This window comes from Hoplias malabaricus, chromosome 1, assembly GCF_029633855.1.
Source record: "Hoplias malabaricus isolate fHopMal1 chromosome 1, fHopMal1.hap1, whole genome shotgun sequence".
In the NCBI taxonomy this organism is placed as follows: Eukaryota; Metazoa; Chordata; class Actinopteri; order Characiformes; family Erythrinidae; genus Hoplias; species Hoplias malabaricus.
The window spans coordinates 41,491,692-41,516,609 of NC_089800.1; the positions used below are offsets into that span (position 1 = coordinate 41,491,692).

The window sequence follows — 24,918 nt, forward strand, 5'->3', positions numbered from 1 at the left end:
ATTTCTCAGGGATGTTGTTATTCCTGAGAACCCTAAGGAAGTAGAGTCGCTTTTGGAGCTTCTTCACTACCTCTGCACACTTACTAATTCTAATTCTAAATAGTATTTGAGTATGTTGTATGAAGTATAGATGTTAGTGTCAAAGTCAAGTATACTAAGAAACTCACAATGCATACTTAGTACCTGTCGGTTTTTGAGTATTATAATAATGGACATTATAGTCCCATAATCCAATGAGCTCCTCCTGTCTGGAAAATTTTGATTCTGTCCCAAATAATGCTCTACTCCCTAAATAGGGCACTTCACAGATTATTGATTTAAAACTTCTACATCCAGAGAGTGCACTGAATGTTAAATGGGGAATGTGAAGCTTATATTCATTCATTATCTGTAACCACTTATCCAATTCAGGGTCACGCTGGGTCCAGAGCCTACCTGGAATCATTGGGCGCAAGGCAGGAAAACACCCTGGAGGGGGCACCAGTCCTTCACAGGGCAACACAGACACACATTCACTCACGCCTACGGACACTTTTTGAGTCGCCAATCCACCTGCAACGTGTGTTTTTGGACTGTGGGAGGAAACCGGAGCACCCGGAGGAAACCCATGCGGACACGGGGAGGACACACCAACTCCTCACAGACAGTCACCCAGAGCGGGAATCCAACCCACAACCTCCAGGCCCCTGGAGCTGTGTGACTGCGACACTACCTGCTGCGCCACCGTGCCACCCTGTGAAGCTTATAGCCCAATGCAAATTATTTTATTATCCAACATTCAGGGCATTACATTTAGTGCAGAAAGCCTTATTTTATGACCTAGGCTGTGCATTATGCCGTGTGGAGGGATACATTTGAATTTCAACCTTTTGGAAAATAATTTATACAGCCTCAAACATAATTATTTTGTAATAGAATAGTTTTAAATAATTGAAAAATATTCCATTGTATTTTATAAGGTTTAGTTTGAATTGCCTGGTTTGGTGTCAGATTAGTTTCTCTGTTTAACCTTTCTTTATGTTCTCAGGGTTAACAGGAAAGGGTGGTCTCTGTGTCACTGTCCTATGGTCAGGTCAGCACTGTGGTGTATTTATTTATAGAAAGAGGAAATAACTCATATATAGATCTCAGAATGATGAAAGTGAATGTCTTGACTAAGGGCAATAACCTGACTTTTTGGTACATACGTATGCACCGACTAGTTAGGTTACTATTTCCCTTATTTACTTCTTAGTACACTGCTGAGTTTGAACTCAGAACTTCAGATGGGGAACTGATGATTCAGAGTTCATCTTCGCAGTTATTTTGCTTATTTCGCTTGTTTAATCCAGATCCTCATGAACCGTGCTTCCAGCTGTGAACACATCCCATATCAACTCATATCTGGCTCTCTTCACTGTGGAAGACTTGGACGTTTTCCAAGCTGTTATGTCAAAATCTCTTAATTTCTACATTTCCTCAAGAGTCATTTGAGAAACTAATCTCAGACTTTGTTAGATATTTTTGAATGATGTATGAATTTGTTGCTATCTGAACCAAAACTTTCTGTGAGGAGTTTGGTGTGTTCTCCCCATGTATGTGTGGGTTTCCTCCGGGTGCTCTGGTTTACTCCCACAGTCCAAAAACACACGTTGGCAGGTTAATTGGCGACTCAGAAAGTGTCTGTGAGTGTGTGCCGCCTTGTGAAGGACTGGTGCCTTGCACCCTGTGACTCCAGGTAGGCTCCAGACCCACCAATACCCTGAACTGGAAACGTTTACAGACAATGAATGAATGAATTAATGAATAAACAAAACCTTATATCTCAGAAATGTAACTTTACAGGACCATTATTAAGAATTGTCCTAAAATTAAATGACCTTTAAGCTCATCATCAGCATTATGTGCTGTTGCATGAATCACTTTTTCCTATTGTATAAGTGAAATGGAGAATTCTGATTCAAAGTCGCCTCTGATCTGACTGTTGCTTGTAGAGGAACCAAAAAACTTTAGTTCAGGCCTTTGATTCAGAGATATTAGTAGAGTTGAGAGGGAAGTCCTAGTAAACTCTGGAGTTTCACTTCACCAGTATTGGTTAATAAATGCGCTGTGAATGAGACCTGCCACCTCTGAAAACTGCATCCTTAATGCACTGACACCACAGTTTAAACTGAAACACTTAAAGGTCAGATGTAACTTGCTTCCGGTGTATTTTAGATAATAGTTTGCCATTCTATACTAGACACCATTGCATAGGCACCAATAACCATAAAACATAATTTACATAGTTGTTTCTTTAAACCCAAAACTCAAAGTATTTTTGTGCCTGAAGTTTGCTTTGAATGTTACTTTTACACTGGAGTTAAGTAAAGTAACAAGACTCAAAGTAATTATTATAATATATGCTTAAATCATCACCCACTGATACAATGCAGGGGTGGACAAACTATTTCTGGTTGGAAACTATCTGAAGTGTGTGTGTGTGTGTGTGTGTGTGTGTGTTGGGTTGTAATAGCCCAGTTTGTCATTACAACACGAGCCTGTTTCTTCCTGGTTCTTTAAAAAGTATTTCATTTTCATGGAAGTCATCACCATTTTTGCCATTAATGCCAATGTACTATTTTTGTCATTTACTTAATTAGAAATATAGATACAATTTTTGGAGTTTTGTTTCAAAACTAAAGAGCGCTTGCATGACTTTAGATTTTGGTTCCATGTGTTTGGGAGTAGGCCGTACACATTTAAAACAAATATTGCTTGATTAGGATATCACCTTTTCTAGAAATATAATTCTGCTTTACATACATGCTTCTGTTACTTTATCACCTCTATATTCAAATGTACTGCAAATTTTGGAGTAAAACTCTTAATTTCCAGTTTTTGGAAATGATTGCAGTTGTACACCTCAGTAAAGTAAATCAAGTTAGACATGCTTATGTGGACATTGTTTAATATATTGTAATCTCTAAATATCTAACCATAGATATGCCTAAAAATTGTGGGAACCTGCATGTTCATGTGAAGGGTTGGTTTTCCTTTGATCTACTGTTCTGGGAAAGCTTTGTACTAAATACTGGACCATTGCTGAAAACATCTGATTGCATTCAGTTACGTAAATATTATTAAGGTCAGACACAGATGTTGGATGATTAGTCTTTGATCATAAATACCACTTCAGCTCATCCCAAAAGAATTGGGTGGAGCTCCATCACTTCAGAGCATATAGTGCTGCAGCCATAGAACCACTTCATTATACCCCTTCAACCCACACTTGGCATTAAACATGTTGACCAATTAAATTCAATTAATTCATTGTCTGAAACCGCTTATCCAGTTCAGCGTCGTGGTCCAGGATTCACTCACACCTATGAACGCTTTTGAGTCGCCAATCCACCTACCAACTTGTGTTTTTGGACTGTGGGAGGAAACCGGAGCACCCGGAGGAAACCCACGCAGACACGGGGAGAACACACCAAACTCCTCACAGACAGTCACCCGGAGCGGGACAACCTCCAGGTCCCCACCCCTTGACCGATTCATATGGTCACTGCTAGTTTGATTCACAACAAGCTTGGTATGTTAGCTACACAACCCTTACAGCTCCATTGCAAAACTATTAAAACAAATGACACAGAACATGATGGAAAATATGTAAATGCAATTTATAATACTATTTCTTACTATACTACTTTAAATACGAAGAAAGGTCTTCTATGAACAGTGTAAAGTTCCTCTCTGTTTGTTCACTGTGGACTATGGAGCTGAACCACTTTCTGGTGACTCTAATCATGCTTTGCTGATTATCTCATTATTAAGTGCGCACCAGGCCAGAGGCCATGAACCAGCTCCACAACATCTAGCACCAGAGGCAAAGCTCTTCAAGCAGCAGCACTGCAACACTGCACTAATTAAGGAGCAGGTGATTAAGGGCTGAGAAGAGGATGCTGTTTAGATGAAAGGCACAGAAACATTTGGAAATCTCTGCTGACCCAGGTTCTCCTGGTGCGTGGCAGCAATCTGCTTTTCTTTTCTTTCTTCTTTTTTTAAATCTGTGATCTTTCCCTTACACTAAACAAGCTCCTCTGGGAGGGCAGGCAGTACAGGCAGATGGAAGAGAGGCGGGAGAGGAACGCACACAAAGCCTCATCATATACACCATGGAGCTAACAAATCATGCTTGTGGTCGGTGGTGTGCTTCAGTTAAGGTTCATTTTTGTGTGGGTAAGCAGGGCTGGGCAACTTACATGGTGTGGTATTAAAATGATGATAAATCATGTCTACACAATAACAAGTGGCCCATTAGGAAATCATCTGATTTTAATACATTTTTTGATTACAGCTAATGCATAATGGGTAGTGTCGCTGTCACACAATTCCAGGGTCCATTCCCAGCCCCCCCCCCACTCCTTCCCTGCCTTGGGTCACTGTCTGTGAGGAATGTGGTGTGCTCTCCTTGTGTCTGTGTGGGTGTCCTCCAGGTGCTCTGGTTTCATTCTATAATCCAAAAACACATGTTAGTAGGTGGATTGTTTCTGTGACATTGCCCACATGTGTGAGTCTGTGAGATGCCCTGCGATTCGCTGGCACCCTGTCCGAAGTGTGTTCCTGCCTTGTGTTTAATGTTTCTGTGTAGGCTCTGGACCCACTGAGACCCTGAACAGGATGAATTGGTTACAGAAAATAAATCAACTGAGCCTACCTGGAATCATCGGGTGCAAGGCAGGATCACATGCTGGACAGGGCACCAAACACACATACAATCACTCACGCACACTTGTGAACAATTTCACAAAGCCAATCCACCTACCAAAATGTGAGGTTTTGTAATGTGGGAGGAAACAGAGCACCCAGAGGAAACAATGCAGACACAGGCAGAGCACAACAGACTCCTGACACACTGTGTCCTGGATTGAACTCAAGACCTTAGGAGCTGGGTTCAACCGTGACACCTCTGTCTGCTCTTTTAAAGTTTTTATTGTTTGAAAAGTTTTCAGACAAAGCTTCGAGGACATTATTCTTTTTGTTGTTTACCCAACCATCTTCAGCAAATTTGGGATGCTGTGCAAAATGTAAAGAAAAATAGAATGCAATGATGTACAAATAATTGAAACCTTATATTTAATGAAATATAGTAAAATGTTGAAACAGACATGTTATTTTTTTGGGGGAAAAATAATTGTATTTGATACCAGCAAAATATTCCAGAAATTTATTTGGGCAGGAACAAATAACTGGTGAATTATGTAACGCTACATGAAAACAAATTAGGTTAAATAGCAACAGGTAAGTTATATGATTGGATTTAAAAAGAGCATCTCAAAGATGGGTAGGGGGTCATGAAAATCTGCACAGACAAAGAGTGAAACAATTCAATTTAGAAAGGGTAAAGAATCTGAGGGTTTCTTCATCTACAGCACAAAATGTCATTAAAGATTCAGAAAATACAGAGAAATCTCCTTTTCATTTGTTTCATAACAACCCCCGAGCAGTGGAGCAGAGGCAAACCTGTATCAAGCAAGAATAGAAAAATGTTGAACTTCCAAAACAATTGCAATGTGTCTCCCCAGTTCCCAAAGATTTACTTTGTTGTTAAAAGAAAAGTGATGCAACACAGTGGTAAACATAAATATAACGCTACCTATATATATATATTTTGGAAATGGTGTTGGTATCGGTGCAGTGGCGCAGCAGGTAATGTTGCTGTCACACAGCTCCAGGGATCTGGGGTTGGGGTTTTGAGTCCTGCACATTGATAGGTGGATTGGCGGGTTTGTTTCTGCCTTGCACCCAGTGATTCGGGGTAGGCTCCGGACCCAACTGGATAAGAGGTTACAGACAATGAATGAATGAATGAAAACAAGATTGGAACTTAATTTTCTCTTATCAAGTGCAGTATATCTGATGATGACAGTTTTGTTGGTCTTCTAGGTCTTGCATGGATACTGCTTGCGAGAAAGTGAACTTCTCCTTGAATAGGGCCATATTATATTGGACTGATGGAAGAGTTAAAGTGCCAAGAGGATGCACAAATGTAAAAAATGGACAAATTAAACACTGACATACACTGGTAAATTAAGTTGTGGAGGCTTTATGTAAAGCTCTATTGAAGTTGTTTCATATGCATATCTTGTGATGCTGGAAATCAAAATGGATTATATTTGGTGGCTGCTTTGAATGGAAATTAAATAAGCAAATAGGTTTTCTCTGACTCTTGCACAGCAGTGTACATTTTTTACTGTGTCACCCACTCTTAATATCTACTTCTTTTCACTGTTCAGCTGAAGGAGTGAACACTAGGGCATGTGATGGAATAGCATATTATTTTTTCATTGCTTCTATGAAAAGCTTTCGCTTCGGTTTCAGCATTGTAACCTTATGTAAGCTCCCTTTACCATGCATGAATGTTAAAAGATTGAACGTTTGAAACTTTTCAACAGTCAGTTTTATTTACAATGCAGATGGGTTAACTGAATCAGATGAGAGTGATTGAGAGGGGAAGGAAGAGCCCCCTGTGATTCTCCTCTTTTTTTAAACCACTCCTATAATAATAGACGATGCGAGAGAACAGTGTGATGAACTCGTCTCCCACACAGCTTAAGCGTCTCCACAGGCTCTTGTCAGAGAGTTGTTATATCAATCACATGGCCCTCTCTCTCTCTCAAATGTTCTCCGGTTTGTCAGTGACCACGTTGAGGCACAGTGCACAAATGCCAATAAGTCATTTCTTTGATTTTGAGGTGCATCATGGAACATACAGTAACACTTCTTGGCTCTTTAGCTTCATGTCCACCCACTCGCTTTTAGTCAGCTCTAGCAGGAGCCCTTCCCATGATAAAAAACCATGTGCAACATGAATCTGTAAATCTATAACCAGTAACTAAATAATATAGTGATTATCTTGATGATTCGGTGAGTAATGAGAGTTTGTAATAAAGGGGAAACAGTACAAATGAATTGACCTAACCATGCATAGCTATTAAAAAAACAAGCCATAAATAGAAAAGCTTTAGAAAAACATTGCACAGCAAATCAATCTTAATATATAAAACCCTACAGGTCAGAATGTGCATGAAAACTAAGTGCTTCATTATGTGTGGATTAAATTTAAGATATACATGCTGGCTGGTGCATAGGAAATATAATGACTATATTTGAATTATAGACAGTCCCCTGATTCGTATTACATCAGCTGAATATTCCGATTTACCTTAAAGTGCTCAGAATGAATTAGTTTACATATCAACTGAGTGATGCAGCAATTTGAAAAACTTGGTGGAGCTCTCCTTTGAAGCTGATTAACAATGTTTTTAATGCTAATATTCGAGGCTGCATCTTCTGTTCTGTTTGCAGGATGAAGGCGCTGGTCTCTACGGGAGGCAGGGGTGTGCAGCTTGCATGTGACTGGTGAGACTACTTTTATAATTTTTTATCAACACTCCCAGTAGTCATAGTCAAACACCTATAAACATTTCCTCCATATGACTGTTCTCTTTCTATGGTGTTTTGCTGCCTCCCACTGGTGTATAACATGCTGTACATTGTGCTTCAGAGTTACACCACTATATATATATATATATATTGGTAGTGCTTTTCTTTAAAAAATTATAAACACTCCTTTATGTTCTTGTAGTAATGAGTGCAGCTTAATGGGGACACATTATACACCTTTTCCACAAGTTTACACACTTCTCTGGTGCATTAATGAAACATCTAAAGGATCAAACAACACAGCACTTTTCTCCCACTATATAAACAGCTATGTTCAGATCGGTCGCTCTGTTCCTTTAAATAAGAATGAGTCACAGTTCCTTTCAGTGTGAGAACCCAGGGGTTAGGAGAGAGGAGCAGATCATTTGGATTTTAGCAATTTTTCAGTTTGCTCTTTTTATTCTCCATTCTGGCTTTCACTGTATATTGTCAGTACACTTATTTCTCAATGCTGTTTGTGTTTGTTTTGCTCCATTTAATATTGTCTTTACACTCTCACATAAAAACAGGCCCAGCACTGTGATTGTTCAGACACTAGAGGAGGCAGCAAATTTCTATAGTCTGCGCTTTACATAAGATGTGGCACAAAATCAAAATAACACGTTATTTTATTTCACAGTTTTTGGGTTTGTAGGAGCTCCAGATCCTCAAATTTATGTGCGCATCTTGTTTTTTCAAAGTATGTCCCCTTTACAATTTAGTAGAGGTGTATACAAACTAGGGCATGTTGTGCATGTTACACAGTAAAAGACAGTAACTTATAAAAAATGAGTCTGGCATCCTCCTCTCCTCAGGCTTTTCTCCCATGTGGATGATCCCTTCCTAGACGACCCCTTACCCAGAGAGTTTGTGCTGTACCTGCGGCCCAGTGGCCCACTTCAGAACCAGCTCAACCACTTCTGGCAGCAGTCCCGCCTCACCTGTGGCAAGAACAAAGCCCACAACATATTCCCACACATCACACTCTGTCAGTTTTTTATGGTGAGTGGTAGAACCATGACACGTTTTAATGCATAGATGGCTCTTTGCATGGTAAATAGATCAGCAGGTAAATTCCAAACTTTAGAACAGTACTGTATGGAGGTGACTGTGGTCTTTTCCTCTGGTCCAGTGTGCAGACAGTAAAGTGGAAGCTCTGTGTGGAGCTCTGCAGTCCACTGTGAGCCGGTGGAGAGGCCGCTTCCCCAGCCCTCTGCCCCTTGAGCTGTACACGTCTGCCAACTTTATTGGCCTTTTTGTGGAGGAGCAGGTGGCAGAAACATTAAAGAAATTTGCTGCCGAATTTGCTGCAGAAGCTGCCACAAAAGCAGGTAAAACAGCATGAAAACTGCCCCTCAACATTCTGATTTGGCTTTAATTAATTTATTCATGTCTAAAAATGGCAAATTTACAAATCATTGTGACGAATGGTTGAGTTTGAAGACTGATGTTTGCTTTAGTTTTTTTTTTTTTTTTTTTTTTTTTTTTTTTTTTACTGGAGCTACATGACTGCTTATTGTAAGCTTATGCTAAGGGGTTCATACCTGTTTAACACATACACCAATCATCCATAACATTATGACTTCCTCCTTGTTTCAACACTCACTGTTCATTCTCCCAGCTCCATTGTCCTTAGGAGCTCTTTGTAGTTCTACAATTATAGACTGGAGTCAGTCCATTTTTTGCTCTGTATACATTGCTTGCTCCCTTTCTCCCTGTTCTTCAATGGACCACCCACAGGACCACCACAGAGCAGGTATGGTTGGTGAGGTGGATCATTCTCAGTGCTGCAGTGTGTATTGTGCTGTTCAGAGTGGATCAGACACAGCAGTGCTGCTGGAGTTTTTAAAGCCCTCAGTGTCACTGCTGGACTGAGAATAGTCCACCAAACAAAAATATCCAGCTGACAGCGTCCTGTAGGTGGTGTCCTGTGTCCACTGATGAAGGACTAGAGGATGACCAACACAAACTGTGCAGCAACATATGAGCCACTCTCTCTGATTTACATCTACAAGTTGGATCAACAAGGTAGGTATGATTAAGAGGGTGGATAGTGAGTGGATACAGGGTTTAAAAACTCCAGCAGCAATGCTGTGTTTGATCCACTTATACCAGCACAACACACACTTACACACTTTGGCATTGGGCCTGGTGACTTAAAAAAATGTCCTGGTGTTCCAGGGTATTCCGTTTCAATGTATGCTTTTCTATGGAGGTTATATGAAGAGCATATAAAGAACTGAACATCAGTTCAAATGGTTGCACCTTAAAGTTAAATAATTATAAGGGGTCTTATTAATAGACTACAATCTTTAACATATAAGGTGCTTGCTTTTGTAGTTTCTGACACAAAGAAATATTGTTGTCAATACAACTGGGCAAAAGTATATCTCTAAAGACAGTAATGGTGATCTTGAAACCTATCTTGAAATTTTTGTTTGTTTTGCATATTTTGCAGGTGACAAAAAATTATACACTATGAGAATCTACATAATCAAACTCTTTGTTTTTTTCACAGATGTCCATGTGGAGCCTCATAAGAAGCAGCTGCATGTGACTCTAGCCTACCACTTTCCAAGCAGTCATCTGGCCTCTTTGGAAAAGCTGGCAAGAGGAATTGAGGTCAAGCTCGGCTGTGACTGGCTCGCTGTTCTTTTCTCGAGGGACATTAGGTTTGCTAATCATGAGGTAGGCGTTTTATCTGATGGCTTATCATCTCATTGTGTTGTAGTTTCTGAATGTCAAATAGTGTTCTCACCAGCAATGATATAATGGTGTCTACTCAGTCTGGGCTAGCTTCGCACACCAGACATCAGAAGTGAGAGCCTGTTTTCACCTGGTCTTTTCATGAGACTAATATGTGGATTTCATCCTGATTTTAACCACACTGAAGTTACACCAAAAGCATCTCTGTGTAGTCACTTTTAAATCTGACTGCCAATCAGCTCCTACTATCATTTGGAGACCACATGCCTCATTGAGATCAAGGATGATGTGCGTTGTGTAATGTATTTGGCGGGTTTTTGTTGTCCAATGTGATACAAAATGACCAGGTATAAACAGTCTCTCTGACAAGGCCTAATCTATCTGTCTGCTCTCTCTATTTTATGTCCAGACTCTGAGGGTGATGTACCCTTATGGTCCTCAGAATGAGGATGAGCTGGAGCTGGTCCCAGGGGATTTTATCTTCACATCTCCAGTGGAGCAGATGAGCACCAGCGAGGGCTGGGTCTATGGCACCTCTCTGAGCACAGGGATTTCGGGACTGTTGCCTGAAAATTACGTTAGCCGAGCCGATGAATGTGACACCTGGGTCTTCCATGCGTGAGGCTTAGATTTTTTTTATATTTAAAGAGGAATATTACTGCATAATTGTAAAAAAGAAATTCAAAAAAGTCTCATCATGATAAAACTCATCCAATTGAAGTGATTATTGACTATTATTTTTGCTTTAAATGTAATTAACGACCATCATATTTATTTTAAAAAATTATTGCACATATATGCGCTGATGCATGAAACATTGTTTATGATGATCTTTTTGTATTCATTTTTTTATTTGTCTGTTCAAGGTGGAAAGTGGGTGCTGTAGGGCAAAATAGTTCTCTATCAACATTAAATCAAGCATTAAATTAAAGTTTCACTGTAATACACATACACAGCATTTAAAATATCCATCATGTTCATATTTGGCCCAATTTATTCCTTGCCTGAAAAACTCAAGGTCTAAACATTCAATTTCACCTGTGATTGGTCATGATGCTTACAGCTCACAGTAAAAGCATTGTTATTAGTTAAAATGGGGATAATATTAACTATATCAGAAGTAGGATGTGCATGGCAAATGGTACCTTATTGTACTTAAACAAAACTGAGAGGAAGTTTCAAAAAGGCATAAATAAACAAAGAGCTTGTTTAAGTTATAAAAGCTTTTGGCTGTAGCTGGATTATTATCATATGTGAAGGCTGTGTTCTCTGATTCATCATTCACAGGTCACACTCGTTCTTCAGTTCCTCACCTTCAGAAAAAAGCAACAAAGAGAGCAGAACACTGGACGGGCTGCTCAGCATTCAGTGCCTGGATAACTCCAGACCAGGGGATTCTTCCATTCTCAGTGTGGTCTGCCAACCTATGCAGGTGTATATATAATGCAGTCTGTATGGTGTATATTACACTTAGTTACACCTTGTTATTATTAGCTTGTAATTCCATGAAATCACCATCAATATCACATTATTAATAATGTTGCACTGTGCTCACAGTTTGTAAAAATCTCCACAAAAACATTGGTAATAGACAAATATGTTCTGAACCAGCTGCACATGAACCTAAACTCAACCATGCACATGAAATGTGCAAGTGTGGCCTAGAGAAGTAAAGCCTCCTACTGCACTGTGCTTCAGAGTTCCATGGAGTGTAGGTCCAATACCTTTGTGATGATAGAGTAGTGGTTCCCAAACATTTTCTTAAGTAAATCCATCCTACCAGAAACAGCTTTAACTTTTTCAGCAATTTGTGCTAGAGTAGCTCCTCTGTGGCATCAGACCAGATGGGCTAGTCTTCACTCGCCACATGCGTCAGGAAACCTTGGGTGCCAGTTCATCAGTTGTCCTTCTTGGACCCCTTTTGTAGACACTAATTGGGAACATTCCGCAAGACCTGCCACTTTTGGAGATGCTGTTACCCAAGCATTAAACCATCAGAATGTGGCCCTTGTTGGAGTTGCTCACATTTTGTTGCTGTGGATTTAATGTTGTGGTTGATCAGTGAATAGTTTTTTATAACCCGTAAGTGAATTCTCCAAAGAACTTAAATGTGTAGTGCTTATGGAAAATCTGTGTTTGCCTCTTTTACATTGAGACACTGTAGGAAAATACAGTTTTATTAAATATAGATTTGTTGCTGATGCAGGTCCTCAGACTCAACAGTCACTGTCGGCCTCTTAAGAGGACACTTTTTGTGTGCCGGCATGGAGAGAGGATGGATGTGGTGTTTGGGAAACACTGGCTCTCGCAGTGCTCTGATGCCAAAGGTAACCAGCCAATCAGCCAGTTCCCAGGTGGCATGAAAACCCTTATATCATGCACATACACAAAATATAATATTAGAATGTGGTTTCATACATGTGCCATACATATATCATAGATCTGTACGCATATTTGAAGAGCTCAGGCAAAATTACATATTGATATTTTATATGAAAAGAGGTGCATAGAACCTTTGCAAAAACTGTTCTAGAAAATTAAATATTGCAACTATTAAATGATTCATTAGATCTGGTTTGGCAGGTTAAAAATTGTCACCATTTGTACAGAATTACTCAAGGAAACCTTAACTGAAATAACCAAGCATTTTTAAACATAATAAACTATTTGTGATTGAACCTTTGATCTAATCATGGCCCCTGTGAACTTTCAAATTATAGAACAATTTCAAACTTCTTATTACAGCAAAGATATAAAAATATGAAAAATTTCAGTAAGGATTTTGGTCTCATCACAGCTCAGAGACAGCACTGTTGAAAATGTTTGATTTATTTGTTGTAACAATGCTTCTTGGCAATAAATCTTATAAAGTTGGAAAGCCTGTTAATTTTCCTTTTAAATTGTGCCTTATTTGTAAGTAACATGCAATTAAGGGATGAGTAGTAGAGCTGAGTATGTAGGTTACGCCCATGAAAAATTTGCCAAATCCTCTCTGCCAATGCCAAACAGATTATTCTGACATTGACTCATTTGGTGTTTGGTGGACTGAATGATAGAAGTTTGAAGAAACAAGACATATTGGCAATTGAATAATTTATTCATTTAACAAACAGGAGCTTCAGTAGTTTGTGGAAGAACCATACACAGCCACAACAGAACAGCCTGGCACCTCTGGCTCATGCTGGTCACCAGCATGGTCACACACTGCTGTGGGATGTCTCTGACAAAACCCGCTCTGTGTGGGTGAGTGTTTTCATCTTAGAGGATAGAGTTTGATCTCAAACTGTGGAGATATGGGATTGCCACTGGTTGCAGAATTTCATCTCGATATCTCTCTGCATTGAAATTGCCTCCCATGATGATAAGCCTTATTTTTCCAGTGAGGGAGATGCCGCCCCACACCATCACACATGGCCACAACCCACATACTCAGCTCTACTGCTCATCCCACAAATGCCTTACAAATGTTCCTTACAAATGTGGCACCATTTAAAAGGGAAATTAACAGGCTTTCCAAAGGTATCAGATTTATTGCCAAGAAGCATTGTTACAACAAAGAAATAATCTACCAAAACTAATCTCCTTACTTTTTGTGCTATGTTTAGTAAACTCAATCTTATCCTCTAAGCCAGGCTAAAACATGAGTGTATCTTACCTTAAAATGAAAATAAAGAACATGGTTTTTATTTGTCATTGTTTTTATATTCCCATCTTTCTATAGGCAGATATGTGCGGAGTAATCTGAACATGCCTCCTTTCCTGCCTGCATGGGGTGGAGGGCACAGAGATTATGACATGGATGCTCCCATCACTGTATTTGGAGCCACACAGTCCAGGACAGTGGGTATGTGCCATTTTTTGAACACTCACTGTCTTACGGACTACGCTCATCATCTAAGAACAGATTCAGTAGGGAAGTGTTTGGCTATGTGTTACAGGTGAGGCGTTACTGGAGAGTAATACATCCATCGACTTTGTGTACTCTTCACCCAGCCTTCGCTGTGTCCAGACCGCCCATGAGATTCTCAAAGGTATGTACATTTTAAATGTTGGTGTTACTACCTGGAGGCTTTCACTACTGTAATGAAGCAGAGATTACATTAATATATACAGGTACTTTCATTGGCCATTTTATCAGAAACACCTGCCATTGGTGGATTTGTTGGCTACTAATTGTAGCACAGTAAATCAGTCTCCTGCACCCTTTTACCTGCATCATTTTACAAGCATCTGCCTGATCCATGATATTTACATTTAGCCTGATCATACGTTATTAAACCAATGACTATTCAGAATATAAAACGTTCATTTATACACTGCAGTCAGAATAGTGTAAAAAATTGAAGCTGGCTAGGATTACATTTCTGTTTAGCTGAAAAATCTATCTGATTATATTTCCAATTAGTAATGTATTGAACATTCTGTCTTAATGTATGTTATCCGCAAGCCCAATAATCCACCATTAAATTACTCAAAACCATAAATAACTGCTGTGTTATGAAACTCCTTTGCTTCCACTTTAAACTCCTCAAGCACTACTTTCTCCTACCAGTGTTAACTATGCACTTTCATTTAGAGCTCTCATGTCATTGCCACTGGGACTGGCTTTCAGCTGAAATGATTGCAGAATATTGCAGGAAATAATGGCTTCCTCTCAGCTCTTCAATAAGTAAATCTGAAGAGCGTTTCTGAGCCTGCCATCATTCGAGAGTAATTAACGTTACAAGTGTATTGACTGACGATTTAGCTAACATGCTATTGTCACACTCTGGCTGGACTCTCATGTGCTTCTCATTGTTAGGGTAACATTTACACAAAATGGCACAAAATGGAAATTCCCCTTTGTTTCCTTATAAGCCTGTAGTAACAAAGCTGTTCTATGACTACACACACATCTGTTCACGAATCTTGCTCTTATGGCAGGTATGCAGCTGGAAGGGAAGTTGAGGATACGAGTGGAGCCAGGTTTGTTTGAATGGACCAAATGGGTGTCTGGATCCTCTCTACCTGCATGGATACCTCCCACAGACCTCGCTGCAGCCAACCTAAGTGTCGACACAACATACAGGTACACACAGCCAAACACAGCACATTATATTTAATGTTGCCTTCTTACACTTGAAGTCAGTTTTCTGTGCTTTTTCTTTTTTGTTTTTAATTCAGAAATACAGAAATAGTTGTTCATCCTGTGAATTAACAACAACAAAAATAATTTTAATGTAATTTATGGCCTAATAAAATAACATTTTTTAAATCTTTGCAAAAAAGGGGTTTAAAAAATTTTTGTTAAAATTTGTTAAAGGGGTTTGTTAAAAATTTTTGTGTCATGTGAACAAAAAATCCCTCATATCCCTTGTAACACACACACAAAAAAAATCACCAGAGACAATCAACACAGCCTTGACTATACCTGGAATGAGGAGGGGAGAATGCTTTAAAAAGAATGCTGACACTTTTTTCAGCAATTTTTCAGAGAGAAAAAAGAGATACAGAGATACTGAATGGAAAACCTAATGGTTCACATAACATTTCTGATGGAAAATATTAAATAAACAGAATGCCATTATCAGTAGGGTATGAGGAAGTCAGAAACACCAAAGTTCATAAGTTTCAACATGACTTTGAAAATGGATACCTGTCAAACACAACGTGTTTTTATCAATAAACCAGAACTTATGCTACAGCAGTTGTTTGCAGTGAGGTGTCATTACAGGAATAATTTCTATTGCCAAAAATCAGTATGATTTACTAATGATCTTTAAAAACAGTAAAATAATTGTATTACTTTTAGCCAATGAATGTAGAAAGTAGATGTGCGCAAGGCAGGAACACACCCTGGAAGGAGGCGCGAGTCTTTCACAGGGCAACACACACGGACACTTTTGAGTCGGGAGGAAACTGGAGCACCCAGAGGAAACACACAGGAAGAACACACCAAACTTCTCACTGACAGTCCCCAGGAGCAGGACTTAAACCAACAACCTCCAGGTCCCTGGAGCTGTGAGACTGTGACACTGCGTGCTGCGCCACCGTGCCACCAGGAAAATTATTTGTCACAGGGTAAACTCTCCTTAGAAATATCACATGGAAACTCTATCTCTAAAATTTATATACACAGTCATACAGATGCAGTATGATACAGACCAGACCTACCATGTCTGTGATTACCGTGATGAATGTAAATGTGATGAAACAATCTAAAAAAAAAAAGGATTACAATAACAGCTTTCAGTAACATAACCTAGCACCATTTGATCTAGAGAGTTCTAGCAGATGTGAGTTCATTCTGACTAAACTGAGTGAACAAAGATTTTCACTGTAATTCCGTTTACAGAAATGAACTGCTGTTTAACAGTTATCAGTCTTGCTGCTGTTTCTTTGGTCACTGATTTTACAGGTTTGTGGAGAGCCTATTGGTTTGATATTATTTGGATACATTTCACATATGTTTCTATGTTTGTGCCCTACATTCACCACAATAATGACATGACTTATTTTCTACTTCACAGACCTCATATAGCCATTAGTAAATTAAATGTGTCTGAGTCATATGATGCCTACATGAGCCGCAGCTACAAAGTGACCAAAGACATCCTGGCAGACTGTAAGAATAAAGGTGAGGACCCAAATATAAACCTGTTTTACAGAATAATTCTAACTAATTTCCTTTAAGATGGGTTCTAGATAATCTCCTTTAAAGAAGAGTTATAGTAAATCTCAGGTATAAGTACTGAGAGTGTTTTCTCTGGTTTAGAAGGGAACATACTAATGGTGGGACATGCATCTTCTCTGGAGGCCTGCACTCGACAGCTCCGGGGCCAAACCCCACGCAACTCCAAGGAGTTTGTCCAAGTAGTTAGGAAGGTGGGTTGGTTCTTTGTCTTTTTTCATTCTCTATTACTTTCTCTCTTTCTTTGTTTCTTTCTATCAGTTCTTTTAGTTATAGTACTTTTTGTCTTGCTTTCAGTTTGAATTAATATCTTTACTTTTTTTGATTGTTTACTTCATTTTCAATACTTTAAATATTGTGCCTTTGTTCTCTATTATCCTTTTTACCATTTGCTTTGTTCTTTTTATAATTTATTCCTCTTATTCATTATTTCTTGCTTTTTCTCATTTAGTTCTGTTCCTTCTGCTTTCTTTTCTCTATTTTCCTTTTCTTTCTTTCTGTACTTTTTTATTGTGAGGGTTTTATTTCTTTATTTCACCCTTTCTTTATTTCACCATTCTTTCTTTCATGTTTGTCTTTTTGGGATGTCTTCTCTGTCTTTCATTTCTAGGATTTATTAATTTTCTCTAAATCCTTTCTTCTCTCCTTCCTTTCTTTTATCCATCCTTCCACTACCTTCCATACTTCCATACTTTACTGCATACCTCTGGTTATATTACATTAATATATGTATGATGTATGAATAAATGTCTTACCTTCCAGATTCCATACGTCGGAGTGTGTGCGTGTGAGGAGCAGGACTCAGGTGTGTGGCAGCTGGTGGACCCTCCGATACTACCCCTCACACATGGACCCAACCACAGCTTCAGCTGGAGAGAGACCCTACAGCAGGAATGACCCTCACTGCGCTGGCCGTCAGTGGCTCTGGGTGGCGGCCATCTTGTTCGCACTGGAGGCACACAGCTCATGTGTTGGCCATTCTGCAAAATGGACCCAAGCTGTCCCCACCACCTTTGAGTTAATGGGCTTGAACACTGATGGTGGACTTTTTAACTGTTTTTTTTTTTATGTGGGATTTTATGTTTACATGCGGAACGAGGACAGTGTTTTGATGGATTGAACTCTTCGATGAGTGACGTGGTTGAGCTGATGGAACCACACTGCAGGGTAAACTCAGGGCATTGGCAATCACTTGTAACGGGTGAAGCACAGATCTAATAGCACAATCACCATGAATAAGTTGGTGAATAACACAAATAGTAACATAAATCAGTTTAGTGCAGTTTGTCCCTTCATCTACTCTTGAAAACAATGTTGGCAGGGTAATATCTGTAATCTACATAGCAGCTGATGTACGTCCAGTAGCCATGATTATTAACTTTGTTGGACTATTATATTGTCTTAAGACACAGCTTTAATATTTACTCAGAACACCTGTTAGCAAATAAAGACACTTTACTCCCTTTAAAGTCTGAAAGACATAGTTTTTTAAGAACGTATGACAGAGTGACAAAAGAAGGTGGCAGCAGGTGACTGGACAACTTGACATTTTAAAAAGTCTCAGTGACTAAAATATGGCATATTTTCCTCTGAAGGCCTATTTGAAAGTTATCAGGACATGGCCATGGACAGAGTCCATGAAGAAGTGTGTGTGTATTTGTGTATGTATGTGTATATACACATGCCCATCAGCTATAAAATTAACACCACCTCCTTGTTTCTGCACTCACTGTCTTTTCTCTCAGCTCCACTGACCATATAGTAGCACTTTGTAGTTCTACAATTACTGAACGTAGTCCATCTGTTAATCTGCATGTTTCTTTGCCTCCTTTCACACAGTGTTTTAATGGTCAAGACCAGGGGTGTTCTAGACTATTTGTTTTACTAGGGCATACACTGTATTAACAGGGGCACAGCCCTTGTGATCTTTCCCAATCAGCCATAGGGGGACAAAAGGTCATAGAGTAAAAAAGCCTGTTAAAGATGAATTTATTTAAAACTATAGTTGATATTACTCTGCCATGGATGCAAAATTAATAACAAATTAACACAAAAATTTTTTATCACATTCATTTTTTTGTGTGACTTTTTGTAATAATAACAATAACAACAACAACAATAATAATAAATAAATAATAATAATAATAATAATAATAATAATAATGATAATTGGTGGTGCTACAGGTAGTGCAGGGCCCTGGGGTTGTGGGGGGTTCGAGCCCTGCTCCGGGTGACTGTCTGTGAGGAGTTTGGTGTCTTCTCCCTGTGTCCCGGGTGCACTTATGTTATATATGTTACACATACATATCACCTTTCACATACTCAAGGATGCATCTTCAAGAAATAAACAAACAATACAAATCTACTTAATTTTTGAGCTTGTGTAATCAATGCCCCTTTATTGAGCATATACAAAGCCCATAAAGCTGGCTTTGACTGAAAGTGTTAGCAGCTCAAGCTTCTGAAAAAGTGCTGTTGCATTATGGGAAGCATAAGTCCTATAGTGAATTTGTGTGGGGTGCCTTGTAGTTCTCAGCAATACAAAATACAATTGGCTCTAGTGATGCACTTTGTCAGCACCCCAAGTGGATCAGACCCAGCAGTGCTGCTGGAGTATTTAAACCCCTCAGCATCAGTGTTGGACTGAGAATAGTCCACCAACCAAAATATCCTGCCAACAGCATCATGTGAGCACTGTTGAAGGACTAGACAACCACCAACACAAAATGTGCATTAGATTTCTCTGACTTTACTACAAGATGGATCAACATGGTAGGCAAATCAAAAGTGTCAATAGGTGTGTGTGTTAAAAAACTCCAGCAACACTGCAGCGCAACACACCCTAAAACACCACCACCGCTTACATACAACACACCAGTCTTAGTGTCACCACAGCACTGAGAATGTTTCACCACCCAAATCATACCTGCTCTGTGGTGGTCTTGCAAGTCCTGACCATTAAAGAACGGTAAAGGGGCTAACAAAGTATGCAGAGTAGTGGAGCTCAGAGTTGTGACCCAAGGGAAGGATCAAACCCGGGTTCCTGGAGCTGTGGAGAAGTGGCACTAACAGGTACCACCGTGTCACTCCTATTTTAGATGTTGAGTTAATTCAGTAATTTTTACTAGGTCAGCATTTTTAAAACTAAGGAATTATTTTTGATTTACTCCATTAATATCTTGAGAAAATAAATCCATATTCTAAGAAAGTATAGGGACTTGGAGGTTGTGGGTTCGATTCCCACTCCAGGTGACTGTCTGTGAGGAGTTTGGTGTGTTCTCCCTGTGTCCGTGTGGGTATCCTTTGGTTGCTCCGGTTTCCTCCCACAGTCCAAAAACACACGTTGGTAGGTGGATTGGCGACTCAAAAGTGTCCATAGGTGTGAGTGTATGTGTGTTACCCTGCGAAGGACTGGCGTCCCCTCCAGGGTGTATTCCCACCTCGCGCCCAATGATTCCAGGTAGGCTCTGGACTCACCTTGACCCTGAACTGGATAAGCGGTTACAGATAATGAATGAATAATTTCAACGTACACGTCTTTGCAACATCACGTGGGCATTGGGAGCAGTGCCTCTGGACTGGCAGACTGGGGTGGTGGATCCCCTTTTTAAGAAGGGAGACTGGAGTGTGTGTTCCAACTATAGGGGGATCACACTCATCAGCCTCCCCGGTAAGGTCTATGCGGGGGTACTGGAGAAGAGAGTCCGACTGATAGTTGAACCTCGGATCCAGGAGGAGCAATGCAGTTTCCGCCCCAGTCATGGAACACAGGACCAGCTCCTTACCCTCGCTAGGATCCTGCATGGGAGTTTGCTCAACCAGTCTACATGTGTTTTGTGGATCTGGAGAAGGCATTTGACCGTGTCCCTTGGGATATTCTGTGGGGGGTGCTCTGGGAGTATGGGGTACTGGGCTCTTTGCTACGAGCCATCCAGTCCATGTATAAACAGAGCAGGAGTCTGGTTTGTATGGTTGGCAGTAATTCTGACAGGTTTCCAGTTAGAGTTGGACTATGTCAGGGCTGCGCGTTGACACCGGTTCTGTTCATATTTTTTATGGACAGAATTTCTCTGTGTAGCCAAGTGGTGTCCGGTCTGCTTTTTGCAGATGATGTGGTCTTGTTGGCTTCATCGAGCCGGGACCTCCAGCTCTTGCTGGACCAGTTTGCGGCCAAGTGTGAAGCGGTAGGGATGAGGATCAGCACCTCCAACTCCGAGTCCATGGTACTCAGTCGAAAATGGGTGGAGTGCTCTTTCCAGGTTGGAAGTGAGATCCTGCCTCAAGTGGAGTTTAAATACCTTGGGGTCTTGTTCATGAGTGAGGGAAAGATGGAGCGAGAGATTGACAGGCGGATCAGTGCAGCGTCAGCAGTAATGCGGGCTCTGTACCGGTCCATTGTGGTGAAGAGAGAGCTGAGCCAAAAAACAAAGCTCTCGATTTATAGTTCAATCTACATCCCAACCCTCACCTATGGTCATGAGCCTTGGGTAGTGACTGAAAGAACGAGATTGCAGGTACAAGAGGCTGAGATGGCTTTCGTCTGCAGGGTGTCTGGACTCTCCCTTAAAGACAGGGTCAGGAGCCTGGACATCCGGGAGAGACTCGGAGTGGAGCCGCTGCTCCTCCATGTCGAGAGGAGCCAGTTGAGGTGGTTCGGGCATCTGGTTTGGATGCCTCCTGGACGCCTTCCTGGTGAGGTGTTCCGGGCATGTCTAACGAGGAGGAGGCCCCGAGGCAGACCAAGAACACGCTGGAGAGACTACATACCCCTGGAGCAGCTGGAAGCAGTGGCTGGGGAGAGGGAGGTCTGGGTTTCTTTACTCTGACTGCTTCCCTCGTGACCCGGACCCGGATAAGCTGTGGAAAATGGATGGATGGCTATATATATATATATTATTGTTTTTGTTTTTATTGTATTAATTTGATTATTTATTGATTTATTCATTTCTGTTTTCTTACATTTATTTATATTTATTTATTGTTGATTTAAAAATATGGCTGCACACTAACTATAAAACAATATAACTGATAAAACAGAAGTTTTATTAGGCCAAATCACCACTTTCCCATGTTTCATGTTTCTCTGTTGACATTGATGGTGCAGCTATCAAGCCAGTCCAGACTGTTAAAAACCTTAGCTGTCTTGTAGATTCCACACTCACCTTTGAGTCTCATATCAAGTCTGTCACTAACACTGCATTTTTCCATTTGGGTAACTTTGCACGATGACTCCACATGCCTAGTGATACTGACTCTAAAATGTTGGTTTATTTTCTTTTTAATTTCTCTTATTTCTTCGATTACTGTAACTCCCTTTTCTATGGCCTTTCTGTCAAATTAATTAACTGTCTACAGTACATCAAAAACTCTGCAGCTAGAGTTCGTACATCTACCAAGCGCACTTCACATATTACACCTGTCCTCCAGGAACTGCATTGGCTCCCTGTCATTTCTCGGATAAAATATCAGATTCTCCCTTGCTGTCTCTCTCACACACTTAGATCTACTAGTACAGGACTTCTTACTGTCCCTTATACCAGACACTCAACCATGGGTGGCAGATCCTTTAGTGCAGCTGCTCCCAGTCTTCAGAACACTTTGCCTCAATCTCTCCATCTCTGCTCATCACTGACTTTAAATCTCAGCTTAAAATTTTATGACATTTGCGCTCTTGGACATTTCTATTGCCCCTTCCAGGGTGTATTCCCGCCTTGCGCCCAATGATTCCAGGTAGGCTCCGGACCCACCGCGACCCTGAACTGGATAAGCGGTTACAGATAATGATAATGACACTTCTATTAGAATCAAGTGCTCTGTTCTGGACTTGATTGCTAAGCATGAACATGAAAAACACACCCCCTTTATTAGCATATATTGAGGAGGAAATACCAAAATAAATGAGTGAATAAATGAAAAATAAATAAATAAATAAATAAAACAAACAACATTAAAAATATAAATACAGAAAACAATAATAAAAAATAATTAATATAGGAAAGAATAAAAATAGTAAATAATACTGAAATAAATATACTAAGTAATAAATAAATGCACAAAATTAAAAAAACATACAGAAATATACACATTTATTTATTATTTTTTGTTTTATGTTTATTTACACATTTTTTTTATTGTTTATTTGGCAGGTTTGGGCCTCCATAGTCGTGACGTCACAAAATCAAAAGTTGGCGACGGGGAGAGTTGAGGGACGGGATTAACCGCGCACTCAGGTGTGTTTTCTGAATGACACGAACAAACAAGCAAACCCCGCTCAGTCACTAAACGTCGAGGAGTGTGGCTTAGCGGAAATCTAGAAAAAAACGAATGCAAGCATTACAAAGCGCTTTTGTTCTACTTTTTAATTTTGCGGTCAACCGTTAGCGAACAACTTTGGCGCTCTTACTACACTATTTTTAGCCCGACGTAGTGTTTAAATATTACATTCTTGTGTTTTTTATACTACACTTGGTTTCTCTGTTGTATCTAAAGTTAAACTGTGACAATAATCAACCAGTTAAGATATAGGTTTACGTTTTAATAAGGAACTTTGGATTGAGTGTTGTCTCACCGTAAACCGAGCAGCCATACCATTAAACCACTGAAAAGTGAGCAACACATCTAGATTATCTCATTAAAATGGGTTGGGATACATTAGGCAGGGGGTGAAAAGTCAGTTTTTGTAGTAGATGTGTTGTAAGCAAGAAAAGCATGCAAAAAGTTGAGAGGTATTTTGTCAGAATTGTCTAAATTGTGACGTTTATAATATTTTGGTGAGGACACCCCACAGTGATATGACGACAGGGGTTACCTTCTACTAGAGAACCACCAGAATTTCGGAAATGATTTGTATCTACACTCTCAGGAAAAAATGGTACGTTATTGGTTACCAACGTACAAAATGTGCAAATGTACCTTTAAATGTACAACAGTAGATTTAAAGTCCAGTGGTGTTCCCTACATTCTCTTCTCCAGAATGAGAGATTTCATTATAGAACTGTGTAAAACAAAAGTATATAAGTCCTGGAGATGAAATGGGGCATATGAAATCAACACAATTTTAAAATCCACAATTAGAATAAGATACAACTGTACCTGTAACTGATGGTGGCAAGTGACAAGTTTTCAAACAGTGTATATCCAGTTCACAAAGCCTTTTTAGTAAAAATCTTCTTTCTTATTTTTCTCTACACACACCTTGAAGTAGATTTTTACAATCACACATTGAGGTTCCAGGGAGGCCCACAGAGCAGAGAGGACACTAGCTACATTTGAAGCTTAGTTGAAATGTGAGAGTAATTATCATGCCATACACGGTGCTCTGTGAAGATATATTCCATCTCTACCTCTTCACTGCTGTGGTTTCTGGAGTTGCAATTTCAGACTGTCTCAGCAAAATAAAGGCCTAATGAGCAGCGGTGAGGCCAGGGCAGCAGGTTTTTCAAGGCCAGGGCTATATCATTTCCGACCTAATGTCCTCATCTAACCTGAGCTCTTTTACTCCCTGTGGCTCCCGTCTACCTATTAGGTATGTGATTTGTGGTCTGATTCGATAATTTGGAGATATTTGTTTTCCTGTTTAATGTAGCCTGCTTTGTAGCATCCTCAAATTAGATTGGAGGAATGGGAGGTTCATGCATCCACCTAGTTACGGCAGGGCGGCCAGCTAAGGTCAACCTGTAGGGTTTTACCGTACATTAGTGAAGTATGCGGATGAATGAATGATGTGACATAGGTAACTGGACTCTGGAAGATTATGGGGTTTGTTCTGCAGCAGTATGTTTCTAAGTGGTGTTTGCAGCTGTCAATGGTGTTGTTTTATGGACGTTAATGTTCAGGAAAGTAATATATCTTTAATGATGTTTCACACAAATGAATAAAAAAGTGCTGTTTGCAATGAAACAAGCTGTGCGCCCCCTCCAGGGTGTATTCCTGCCTTGCGCCCAATGATTCCAGGTTGGCTCTGGACCCACCGCGACCCTGAACTGGATAAGCGCTTACAGATAATGAATGAATGAATGAGTTGTTGTGATTCTTTGCTTATACCTTTGCACACACCTGCCTATAATGTCACATTTAAAGTTATACATCTTCTTAGC

At 40.0% G+C, this 24,918-nt stretch overlaps 1 protein-coding gene across 3 annotated transcripts in view; it reads left to right on the plus strand.

Moving 5' to 3' along the window:
* Positions 1–18,930, plus strand: part of ubash3bb (ubiquitin associated and SH3 domain containing Bb) — a 34,984-nt gene extending 16,054 nt beyond the window's left edge. For 2 of the 3 annotated variants that reach the window (XM_066662631.1, XM_066662622.1), the window contains 13 exons: positions 7,330–7,383; positions 8,262–8,448; positions 8,579–8,777; positions 9,965–10,134; positions 10,562–10,770; positions 11,440–11,584; positions 12,359–12,479; positions 13,874–13,996; positions 14,091–14,183; positions 15,076–15,220; positions 16,662–16,768; positions 16,907–17,016; positions 17,585–18,930. In XM_066662631.1, coding sequence (XP_066518728.1) covers positions 7,330–7,383; positions 8,262–8,448; positions 8,579–8,777; positions 9,965–10,134; positions 10,562–10,770; positions 11,440–11,584; positions 12,359–12,479; positions 13,874–13,996; positions 14,091–14,183; positions 15,076–15,220; positions 16,662–16,768; positions 16,907–17,016; positions 17,585–17,719 — 1,798 coding nt within the window. In that variant the 3' untranslated portion in view covers positions 17,720–18,930. Of the gene's footprint in view, positions 1–7,329; positions 7,384–8,261; positions 8,449–8,578; positions 8,778–9,964; positions 10,135–10,561; positions 10,771–11,439; positions 11,585–12,358; positions 12,480–13,873; positions 13,997–14,090; positions 14,184–15,075; positions 15,221–16,486; positions 16,769–16,906; positions 17,017–17,584 lie in introns of those variants that run through there. The other variant, XR_010801749.1, reaches the window with a different exon arrangement.
* The last annotated feature ends 5,988 nt before the right edge of the window (positions 18,931–24,918 follow it).